This window comes from Melanotaenia boesemani, chromosome 13 (genome assembly GCF_017639745.1).
Source record: "Melanotaenia boesemani isolate fMelBoe1 chromosome 13, fMelBoe1.pri, whole genome shotgun sequence".
In the NCBI taxonomy this organism is placed as follows: domain Eukaryota; kingdom Metazoa; phylum Chordata; class Actinopteri; order Atheriniformes; family Melanotaeniidae; genus Melanotaenia; species Melanotaenia boesemani.
This window is the reverse complement of record NC_055694.1, coordinates 24771917-24784317: the sequence shown is the minus strand read 5'-3', so window position 1 is coordinate 24784317 and position 12401 is coordinate 24771917. Positions and strand designations below refer to the sequence as shown.

The 12401-nt window shown below is 37.7% G+C and overlaps 1 protein-coding gene across 4 annotated transcripts; it reads left to right on the top strand.

Moving 5' to 3' along the window:
• Positions 1-281: 281 nt before the first annotated feature.
• On the top strand, positions 282-11312 carry ampd1. Of its 4 annotated transcripts, XM_042005116.1 has the most exons (17): positions 344-414; positions 2491-2499; positions 3474-3482; positions 4006-4171; positions 4687-4840; positions 5933-6098; positions 6203-6422; positions 7010-7139; positions 7542-7736; positions 7918-8049; positions 8231-8394; positions 8623-8749; positions 9020-9183; positions 9410-9530; positions 10113-10286; positions 10613-10723; positions 10878-11312. In XM_042005116.1, the coding sequence occupies exons 1-17, from the start codon at positions 393-395 to the stop codon at positions 11031-11033; spliced, it is 2220 nt and encodes a 739-aa protein (XP_041861050.1). In that variant the 5' UTR covers positions 344-392; the 3' UTR covers positions 11034-11312. The 4 variants fall into 4 exon arrangements, with proteins under 4 accessions (XP_041861053.1, XP_041861051.1, XP_041861052.1 ...); XM_042005117.1 differs by lacking the exon at positions 2491-2499 and having other exon boundaries at positions 296-414; XM_042005118.1 differs by lacking the exon at positions 3474-3482 and having other exon boundaries at positions 327-414.
• Positions 11313-12401: the final 1089 nt, after the last annotated feature.

Sequence of the window (12401 nt, the reverse complement as noted above, 5' to 3'; positions counted from 1 at the left end):
CATCATAGAGGGTAAAATGCTCTATCTGAAATGTAAATATACAGCCATAAAGGCAGCTACCCACCAGGTTAGCTGCAGCTTGGACAACTCAAGAAGTTATATAACACGGTTTGCCTCATACACACATGCCCATCTCTTTGTCAAAACATTATGCCTGTCAGTGAGTCCTGGGTGCACATAGACCACTTAAAATAGAAATGGACACATATCAGGTCCCCATTACATCAAGGCATGTTCATGTGGGCACAGCAAGTTCTGGTTACACGTGAGGCAGAGGGAGTTTAATACTGGATACACCAAGCACTGGGCTTCACACTTCCACACTACAGTGGTCCAGTGCCAGACCACCCTTCACCAGTCCTCAGGAAGCGTTTCACAGGAACAACATCACCATGCCTAAAGTCTTGGTACCAGGTGAGTTCAGGCAAGGTGTCTCTGGACTCGAATGTGTATACAAACAGGATGTAGAGTTTTATTACATTTTTTTCTTTAATTATTCTATGTTTTTTTTTTTTTTTTTTTTCATTTGGGTGGGAGCAGCTGGAACTGGAACCTGTTGAACACTTACACTGCCATTTGGTGGTGTCAGAAGAGATTTTGTTTCTCAATTTAAAATGATATTCTACATCATATATGTTAAAATATGTATAATCACAAATTATAAAATTATATTTATTGGTTCCTCCAAACCCCAGATAGCTAGAAGAAATCTTTAACACTAGGCAAACTAAAGCTCAGGTCTCCAGAGGTTAGGAATTGGCTAAACACCTGCCAGCACTGAATAGTAAATTCCTATTTTTTTAGTGCCACCCTAAATGTATCAGCCTACAAGAATATATTTGCATCTTTACTGACAGGTTCACTGTGGTTCAGATTCATATAGTTCCAGTATGAAGTCCATACATCTTTGTCATCTATGCCTGCACTAAACTGCTGACAAGTCTGAATCTTTGTAATCAGTTGATTAACTCGATAAGGAATAATTTTATTATTGTAAACTTTCAGTTAAAAACTTTATGACCATGTTTTAGATCTTATTAAAACAGAATAAATTGAGAGTATGAGCTACCAGGACAGAGTATATGATGAATGTGACATGCCATAGATTCTGCCATAAGTGTGAGATGAGAGCAGGTCATGAAGTTACTTTTGCTCAGTTTGAATGTCTTTTAGGTTTTGATTAATTTCTTTCTTTTAATACTTCTCCAGTATTAACAGTTTACAGTGTACAGTAAGCTATTCTAAATGCTGTTGTAATGACAGCTAATTATAGGCCTGCCTTTATCAGGCACAGAGCAGCTGGGAAGTTATGCTATTCTGCCAGAGATATTCAAAAGAAAAAAACAGTAAACTGCAAATGTCTGATCTTTTTCTGCAAGCTTATGTTGGAATGAATTTTTTGGGTGGAAAATGAGACTGAACACTGTATTATGCAGTCAGCGCTGGTATATTCTGTCTGGCAGTCCTGCTGAAGCAGGTGTTCTATGGAATTATAGGAGTGCCACAAAAATAAGAAGTAGAATATAGTAATTCTGTAAAATATAAAATAGGACGGAGGGGAATTAGGGTAAGTTTTATTAAGTGGAAATAAAGATAAATATATGCATAATTAAATAAAGGTTTGAATATCTTCATTGTTTTGATTATTTAAATACATAATTGGATTTTTTCTATTTTTTTATATTCTTACGGTATTGCATTTACTATTTTTAAATATCTATTGCTTTTCTTATTTTATTTCTTTATTTGGCTTTTGTTATTTCTCCATTAATTTAATTTGTGATAACCCTACTGTTTATCTGCTGCTCTTTAAAAATACAGTGACAAATGCTGGAGGAAGAGGTAAAACAGGCTTGTGTAAAGAATATGACATTTTAGGGGGGATTTCAGCAGGCTACATTACATCTACATTTTAGAGCTCCTGCTAAAACCTAAAGGAAGCAGATCCTCTTCCACCATAATAGCATCACACTTTGCATGTACTGTTTAATATTGTATTGCATTCTGTTGTCTATGCTACCAAGCTCTTGCCAGAGGAAGGAAGGATTTATGTGTTCAGGAGTTCACGGCATCATATCAAAGTTTGCCATTCCGCCACGGACACACCCTCTAACATGCTGCAACGGTTTACAACAGGACAGTTATGAGCTTGTTTTGTGGTCTTTGAGCAAGTTTGAACTTGGTTGTGTCAAAACTGAGAAAGGGATTTTTTGTGGCACTCCCAGCCTTCTGTACAGTTAACAGCAAATGTGTTGTTAAAACCAATTAAACTCAGATTGGTCTAAAATTAAAGGACCATATCATCCAGATCACAGGGGATTTTTATTAAAAGAATGGTCCAACAGGGAACTAAGTCTGTCAAGAAGATTTTTGCGTAGCACCCTTGCTTTTTTTTTTTTTTTTTTTTTTTTTACTGTTTTAAGATATAACCATGTTTTGTTTCCCTTATTTACCCTGGACTGTCCCCTCCCTGACTGGGACTTTTTGCAGAGGGAGGAAGTAAGTATCAAGCTGGGAAATATTCATGGAGCTTGAAAGACACTGTGTAGCATTTCAAATGCATGGATCACTTTACAGATGTGAGATAATCACATCTATATTCTTTCTGCGCATTTGAATGCAATCTAGTAATATGGACCTTGGTAAATGAAACTTATTTCATGAAAATATAATGGAATAAAGCAGAACTGGACACCATTTATTAATGTATTGTTCACATTCAATGTTTGTTCATTTCATTGCACTGTATTTGTAAAATATGGCCTCAGCAAGCAAAAAAAAAAAAAAAAAAAAACAAGCTGTAAGTGAACATTTACATTGATAAATGACTTTTTTTTTAATCAAATAGCCCTGCAGCACACAAACTGCACCTTCAGATTTGTTTGAACCCTCAAGGGACATGCAAGTTAATGAGATTTCACATGCATGGAGATCTTTAAAAATGGTGGCAGAGCAGCAAGAGTCAGTATGATATCCTGCAAGTATCCTGCATATTTCATTCAAAACTTGTTGCTCCGCTGGGAGACCAAGAAGTCATTCCTGCATGTGTTATGAAAATGCATTTACCAAATCTTCGTCCAGCTGCTGCATTCAGTTCAGAAGGAAACAATGAACTTAGAATCTTAATATACTTTTAAGGGATGACTCCATTCCACTTAACATGTCATATGACCGCTTCATTATTCATCCTCACCTTCTATGTTACCTTAATCCTATATGTTATTTCACTGCTCATTTCACTATCACTTTATATGGCATGCATTTCTAATCTATATTGCTATGTTTTCCCCCCAAAATTGTCTATTTATATTTTTGGTGCCTTTTGTAATCCATTTACTGTAGATTGTGTTAAATTATTAGGCTATATCCTCATATAACACCATTAATATAACATTTTCTAACCAATGCTTTTCTAACACTCTCTTTTGGGGCTTTATCCTGGGTGGTGCTACTTTCCTGATGGCCATAATAAGGTCAAGAGAGTAAGTAAAGCGGTTGACAAGTGGAGTTGAATCAAATCAGTTGACTTTGTGTTAGACAGCCTTGGCTCTAGTCAAATAAATGCATGTAACAATTAGAGTTTGATGCAAGAAGTAGTATGTACATATCTGCCGCAGAGTTACACATTGAAGAAGCTGTATCTATAGAAGCCTATTGTGTGTGTCAGTGCTTCATCATTGTAGCTTTTCTGTATGCATGGGACTTTGAGTTTGCAGCTCATACTGGAGGTAAGCGTTGCAGATTAGTAGTGGCTGTCTTTGGTCATGTTCTCAAGTCTTACGCATCTGGTTGCGTAAGGTATGTGCTTTGTATGTCAAAAATGTAGAAGTTCATGTACAAAATTCTTTCATAGTGAATGAAATATGTTTGCATCCATGTTTTTAAATGACGTAGATTAGCCGTCAAGAAGTCCTGAATGTGGCTGGCCAGATTCAGTGCTGCATGCTGAGCAAAATGAATGCATCTTTGTTATTAAAAAGGTTAAACCTGTGGCATGCCTAACAGAGACCGATGACAAGATGAGGGCCTTCGCGGAGAAGGTCTTTGCATCGGAGACCAAAGATGAGAACGTCCGTGATGAAATCTCCATGTTTGATGTGGCTGAGGACTGCCCCATCCTTCACCAGGAAATGGCCCACCATCTGCACACTGAGGACAATGTAGAGAAACGGTGAGATGGATGGTGATGGATGGTCAGTTTATGCTTATGGTTTTGCACCATGACCCCCCAAGATAGTGGTTTGTGACCCCCACATGATGACTTAGTGATTAACTGTTTGATGTATCGGATGGGTCATCTTGCAACCATCCTCTAAATGTAAGGCTGGAAAACTTTCAGAATCTACATAAATAACTGGGATAAAGTGTTTTTTGGTGGTTCACCGCTGTGACAAGGCACCTACATGCCCAAAATTAGATAAAATCAAATTCAGATTTTTAATATGTCATGTGTACTAACTTTACTGTTAAAAAAATTAAGATGCTATTCTCAAATATTTCGTTTAATTTTGACAGCCCTTGTAAAAACCCCTAAATTTTTTGATAAATGTAGGCTACATGTTTTTTGCTATTATATGGCAATCCCCTGAAATTATCTTCTGACCCTCCCAGTTGGAAAACCACTGGGTTTGAAGACCAGTTATATATCAGATGAAAGATCTTCTAAACTTCACCTCTCATTAACAGCAAGAGGCTTCAGCGCAGCTGCACCATGGCTGTGCCTACAGTTCATCACCAAGCAGCTGCTGCCCCCGTAGTCAAACTGGAAGTGGATGCACCTACCTACCTAGAAGTTCCTGATTTCCAGAGGGTGGCCATCATTGGAGACTATGCATCTGGGGTACTGTTTATTTTTCTTCGTTGTTGAATTCCCTTTAAATAAAAAAACAAATCAAAACCCTGAAGCTCAACAGCTCTTGCTATCTAATCTGAAAGAGAAATGAACCCCAACTCACTATTTATGTCCGTAGAAAGCGTGATGAACTTGAAAAATGACAAGTCTCTTTCTACTGACAAATTAAGTTAGCTCACAAAGGCAGGGGAAATTTATTCATTTTCATTTCAGGGAATTTGTTCCTCATTTATGTTGCATAAAAAATAAAAGTAGCTCATCAATTAACAGCAGAATGAGAATAAAACACACTAAGCTTAAACTGTCTAGTTGAAGTGATGTGCAAAGCTGGGCTCCTCTGTTACATTTGCTCAATTACAGAAGTTACTTCTCTGAAATATTGTCTTTGTAGGGTTTGCTAACAGTGCTACTGATGTTTAGGAATGGATTTGATTAATTGTGTACATAAAATATTAATTCTAGTGTTTAATTTCATTAAAGTCTCAGGGACAAAATAATGTGAAGCGTTTAAAATTTTTAAATCGACAGTAGTAGCAACATACACCTCTTTTTCCCAACACTGGATGTTACCAATGACTTGGGTCAAGTTCATGGATGCAGGAGGTGTTGACCTTGAATTTCACTGACTAAATGTAACTGTGAGTGAGCGCCTAGCGAACCTCCCGCCTGCCATAGAAGACCCATGAATGGAACTCCTCTGAAAGTATGCCAGGGTTTAGATTTCATGACTGTGGGTTTGACATTTACAGTTCAGGGAGAAGAAAACTTTAGGGGAGCTTGTAATTCTGCTTTAGCGTAGAAGTGCACATCTTCTAAGCTACACTATAAGTTTACGTGTCACATAATATTGTGCAGTCACTGAGCTGCTCATGTAGCAGCACAAAAAATACATAGAAGTACAGAATGTAAAAAATGCATTGACAGGTGACCTCTGACCTTTTGTCTGTTTGTTTAGTCTAATTTCATACCACCAAGAAATGGTACACAATGTCCCACATATTTAACAATCGTATCCTCAAAACTGTATTAACTTTTGGAGAAATGATTATTACTTTAACATTTATTTTATGTGCAAACCAGGTGACCATGGATGACTTTGAGCTGTCATGTAGAGGTCTGTACCGTGCCTTGACCATCAGGGAGAAGTACATGAGGCTCGCCTTTCAGCGCTTCCCAAGAACAGCCTCTCAGTTCATGCGCCAAATGGAGGGAGAGACCTTCAAAGTTCAAGATCAAGTGCAGCCAGGTGGGAGGATCATTGCATTTAAATAAATTATCTGTTACAGAATCTGATCCGAACCACATTTGGATATTTTAAATGTTTTATTTGTGTGTTGCATCTATCCCCAGTCTTCACTGCCCCTCCAAAGGATGGGGAGGACCCTTTTGACAGCAAGGACCTGCCAAAAGATCTGGGCTACGTGGCCCGTATGAAGGAGGGTCTCATCTACGTGTACAACGATGCTGCAGCTGCCGACAAACATCAGCCCAAGGACTTGCCCCATCCCAACTATGAAACCTTTATTGATGACATGAACTTCCTCATTACTCTCATTGCACAAGGTCCAACGTAAGTCCTTTGAAAGTGTTTCTCACTTTGACTCTTTGAAATATCACATTTCCCACACACCTTTTCTTAATTATAGGAAACTTACCCTAAAACTGATGACTAATATATTTACAGTGAAGCTAACACTGTGTACATTGCTGTCCTATCAAATACAGTTTGGTTGAATAAAAACATAATCCTATCATATACCCTATGCACCTTAGTTATACATAAAAAAAAAACATAAAATCTCTGCTTTACACAGAAATTTCCACAAAGGCCTTTCAGCTAAAGGTAAAAACTGATTTCTTGGTTCATCATGTATTACCACAAGGACTATCATTCCCACTTATTGGAGCTCCAAAACCAGTTTAAGGATTTTACAGGTCCCTGTTAACTAAAAAATAGTTTTTCAAGGAAATCCATGACATAAAATGGCAGGGTTTTGTTAGCAGTATGGAATCACCCAAAGATAAGACACTTTTTTTTTTGTCATTTTTCTCTTTTATTTTCAGTAGTATACTTCATGTAACAATTAAAATGTTCATATTTAATCCCAACTGTTGTGTTTGTCACCTCCTCTCATTAACACATTTGTGTTTTTGCAGTAAGACATACACTCACCGACGTCTGAAGTTCCTCATGTCCAAGTTTAATGTGCATGAGATGCTGAATGAGATGGAGGAGATGAAGGAGCTGAAGATGAACCCCCACAGGGATTTCTACAACTGCAGGAAGGTAACAATGAACAGCCAAACCTGCATGCAGACATATAATGTGCTATGAGAGAAATTAAAGATGGAAAAAATGTATTCAGTCAAAAAAAACAACAACAACAAAAAAAACCTTATACCTGACATACACTGCGAACTGTTGCCATGATTTAAATTAGGGAAAATTTTCCAAACAAGGATTCTGTACAGCTCTTCCATTTTTATCTTAAAAATGAAGTATGCTCATGTGAATTGACACACTACATTTTAACACAGTTTTTGCTTTATATTCTGTTTTCCTGATTTGTTGTTTTCACAGGTGGTGTGGATGTTGTTCTTTACCTCCATCTTGTGACAACTTACAGTTATTACACCAACTAAACACAAACCTTAGTCAATCATCTGTCTGTTATATCTGCCATTCCAGGTGGACACCCACATCCATGCTGCTGCATGCATGAACCAGAAGCACTTGCTGCGCTTCATCAAAAAGTCTTACCGTGTGGATGCTGACCGGGTTGTGCACAACCTTAAAGGCAGGGAGCTCACCATGAGAGAGCTCTTCGAGTCCCTCCACCTGCACCCCTATGACCTCACTGTGGACTCACTGGATGTGCACGCTGTATGTTTTCAAATGAAAATAGTTTTTTGTAATTACAGCTGAACAGACATTATGATAACAATGCATATCTGCAGGTAAAATTAACATAAAAAAGTGACATCTCTACTGAATCTTAAATGGTCAAAGAAAATTCAGAGTGTTTATAAATGTAACCCCCCCATCCTTCCTTCTTTTTTTGAAGGGTAGACAAACCTTCCAACGTTTTGATAAGTTCAATGCAAAGTACAACCCTGTGGGAGCCAGTGAGCTTCGTGACCTGTACCTGAAAACTGAAAACCACATCCATGGAGAATATTTTGCCACCATCATCAAGGTTAGTGTCCAAAACTTAAGATCTTGTAGAAATGTGCCCTAAAATTAACACTTTATACAAATAAATATATAAACAAATACATATGTCACTTTGTCATTTCAAAAGCTGAACATTTGCTTGTTTTTTCAGCTCAAAGTTTAAATGATCTCGAACTTTTTAAAAAAATATTTGTGTACACCAGGAAGTAGCCAGTGACCTGGAGGAAGCCAAGTACCAGTACGCAGAGCCTCGTCTGTCTATCTATGGTTGCAACCCCAATGAGTGGACTAAGCTGTCCAGCTGGTTTGTCAAGCACAGAGTCTTCTCCCCAAACCTCAAATGGATGATTCAAGTTCCAAGGATCTAGTAAGTTTTCAATTATGGCTCTTTCAACCATGTAATCTGACACAGCTGTGAGACAGATGGAGGACTGTTTATCATGCTGCAGATGAATTATAGCTTGTCGTTTCCACCAGAAATTTATTTTTGGGTCTGTTTTGTAATCCTGAAAAAACATTTCAGAAGACCTGAAAGAGGGCTAGAGGTCAGAGTTAAATCAATTTGTTCTGTCTCTCTTTTATTCTTTTATCTCAGTGACATCTTCAGAGGCAGGAACTTCGTGCCCCACTTTGGCAAGATGCTCGAAAACATTTTCCTTCCCGTCTTCCAGGCCACAATCAACCCACAGTCCAACCCAGAGCTCAGCATCTTCCTCAAGCACGTGAGTCAGAGTCAAACCCAAATAAAATGCTAACTCTTAGCTCAGCCCCAATTAAGCAATATAATAGTTACTAAACAACTACATGAGTTGTACAACTTGCATGACCACACACAGGCATAATAAACAACAGGCTTTGCATGCTGAGCTTTAATTTCAATCTATTTTGTCATATGCACTAACGAAATTCATCCAGCTACAGACGGTTCCTTTTTCCAGGGAAATAATAAAGGTGTGTGTTTAATCAGCCATTTTCCTCATTGTCCCATATAGGTGACAGGTTTCGATAGCGTGGATGATGAGTCCAAACACAGTGGCCACATGTTCTCCACTAAGAGCCCCAAACCAGAAGAGTGGGACATTGTCAAGAACCCCTCCTACACCTACTACATCTATTACATGTATGCCAACATTGCTGTTCTCAACCAGCTGCGCAGGTAAGTAAACTACCTAACCAATCTTATTTGCTTGTTGGAGAATTGACCCTTAATTGTTTTCTTTCCTAAGAAATTTCTGGTACCTTTTGCATCTCATCAAAGTATAGAGTGTCAGTCAACTATTTGGACATTTATTAAATCCAGTGATAAATGTGTCCAAACTTTTGAATGGTAGTGTATTTCTTCTTTCAGTAGTTTATTACTTTCTCATCTTGTGCTTTTCCAGACAGAGGGGGATGAACACGTTCACGTTCAGACCTCACTGCGGTGAGGCCGGAGCCATCACCCACTTGCTGGCTTCCTTTATGACTGCTGACAACATCTCTCATGGCCTTAACCTCAAAAAGGTCAGTCATGGGATGCAGCATATTCTACATGAACAAAGTTCACCAGTTCCAAGTGTCAGTAAAGAAGTTATAAGTTACAGCACTAGTCAAATGTTTGGACACACCTTCCTATTAAATCCAATGGGTATGTGTGCCCAAACGTTTGATTTGGATTGTACAGCATAACTATTATCTTCAAACACAATATGACCATAAAAAAAGAGAATAGAGGGGAGGAAAATCCTTTAAAGATGATAGATACATGTATTTTGGTGGCTTTCTGTTCATCTCTCTGGATACACTATTTTGTTTACGTTTGGATTTAGGCCGTAGATTCTTTAAAGTAAACTGTCTTATCTTCATTAACTCTTTTGGACAATTGCAACAACCTTTAGATAAACTCAGAGAAAAGAACATATTTTATGGGTGTACTGTGACTAATTTTGGACTGAGGCTGCAATGTCAAAAGTACTCTTAGATTCAAAAATCATTCTGTTAGTAATCCTGGTTAATCTTGTTTTCAGTTTAATTTGACAATTGATAAATTGACTAAAACTGAACACTTAAACTCATTATATATGCCTATTGATCTTTGAAAACCAGAGTCCTGTGCTGCAGTACCTGTACTTCTTGGCCCAGATCCCAATCGCCATGTCCCCTCTCAGCAACAACAGCTTGTTCTTGGAATATGCCAAGAACCCCCTGCTGGAGTTCCACAAGAAAGGCCTGGTGGTGTCTCTATCCACTGACGACCCCATGCAGTTCCACTACACTAAGGTCTGAAATGCAGAGAAAAGGCCTTTGATGATAATGTAGACAATGATGCATTCTTTGCTGCTTATAATGGGTATTGTGTAAATCTATAGATGTATGAATTTCATTTTTATGAGGTCAGATGTTAGTTTTTGTATTTATGTTCCATAGACACACTCATGAACTGCAGGTTCTTGCAAAAAGCAGAGCTGAATATGCACCAAATTAGCCAGCATCTTAAACTCGTAAACAGGCTGATGCCACTCATAGTGTGCAGACTCAGATGTGTGCAAAATGAATTGTTTTGAATGTATATGTACCTGTATGTAATTTGACCTTTGTGTCCACAGGAACCCCTGATGGAGGAGTATGCCATTGCTGCTCAGGTCTTCAAGCTGAGTACTTGTGACATGTGTGAGATTTCCAGGAACAGTGTACTGCAGAGTAGCTTGTCTCATGAGGTAACAAAAATGACAATAAATATAATGATGTTTCTGTGTCTAAAAGATTTTTGCTCACAAACACACACCAACTCTATTCTTACATGTGTTCAGTCAGACTTAATGCATCATGTTCTTCACACATTAATTATTTATTTATTTTCTTGTGCTCCAGGAAAAGAGCCACTACCTGGGTCAGGATTACCTGAAAGAGGGTCCAGAGGGAAATGACATCTGTAAGACCAACGTGGCACAGATCCGGATGGCATACCGCTTTGAAACCCTGTGCTATGAGCTCAACCTCATCAAGGAGGGCTTGAAGACTGAATAATCTTAGTCAAATCTGACACACACTTGATCAAAACCCATCTCTATTGTAACATGGAAAAGCTTCTACATTTTTTAAAAATGCAACATTTGAGCAAGTGAATCTTAAAGAAACTGCCCTTCTAATACACTGATGTTTTCTCCTTCGGAAAAAGAAATATTTTGATTATTACTTTCATAGTAAATCATCTGCACAACCTGTACAAATGACACTGTACATTACATTATGTATATTCCAACTAGAGAAACATCATGTATAAGAATGAATGGAAATAAAATGTAAAATATATATTTTGTGGCTTTTATCCTATTAATGCATTACATTATTTAATCAGCTCATGTGCAACATAAGATATGACCGAATCATGAGCAGTTACTACTGTTGCCTTAGACATTTCTTTCAAGGTAGGCGCCTGGTTTCTTTTCATCAGGTACCTGAAGGACATTACATTTTAAAAGCCAAGTTGTATAGACATTTTATTATATCAGCACAATCATTCATGCAGATATATTGAAGTGACTGTGCTGATTCATAACGCATAACTCTATTCTATTGACAGAACCTCCATAATGTTTTTCATCCCCATGTCTGGATGACAAAAATCTGTTCAGATTCTCAGTATGAATACAAATCTGAAATCCTAAAAGAAAAAATACATCGGGGAAGCTTAAAACTAACATACGAATACTTACGCACCTAAACATCATAAAATGGGTGCTGATTAAATTCAAGCATTACTCATATTTCTGGACGTGTGTGGTCGTGCAGGTGCAGGTAGTGTCTGTATTTCCCAGGACACGTGAAGACAGCATTATTTATTCACCGTTGACAGCTGCAGGAGTTGATGTGGTGACGTCGTCCCTTCTGGACAATTCAACCGAACTTTCAAAACTACATCAAGTTCCAGGGAAACACGCAGAGTAAAACCGGAAATCATGTAAATAACACATAATAACACATAAGTCATGGGAATTTCTACAACGGGAAGCTTCGAACTTCCACTGTTCTGCAGGTTTTAGTTGTTCTCCTGCTTCAACATGCCTGATGAAAATAGAAGTGGATCCAACAGCTTGTCAATTTCTGCACAGTGGTCCATTAATATGAGTTTATTTAAGCAGCCCCCGAGGGCCAGGAAATAGCCTTTCTCTATTGATGTGTCCTTGAATAGAATTTGGATTCAAATCTTTTATAAAGTAGGATTGTTTGATAGACTTCCTCTTACACAACAAACAAACAAACTAATAAATAAATAAATAAATAAATAAATAAATAAATAAATAAATAAATAAAATTAAATTAAATTTTTCTTATTTTTCTTATTTTAGCTTGGAAGTCAAAACCGGAAGTTAGTTTTTTCCTTTCTGACTTGAC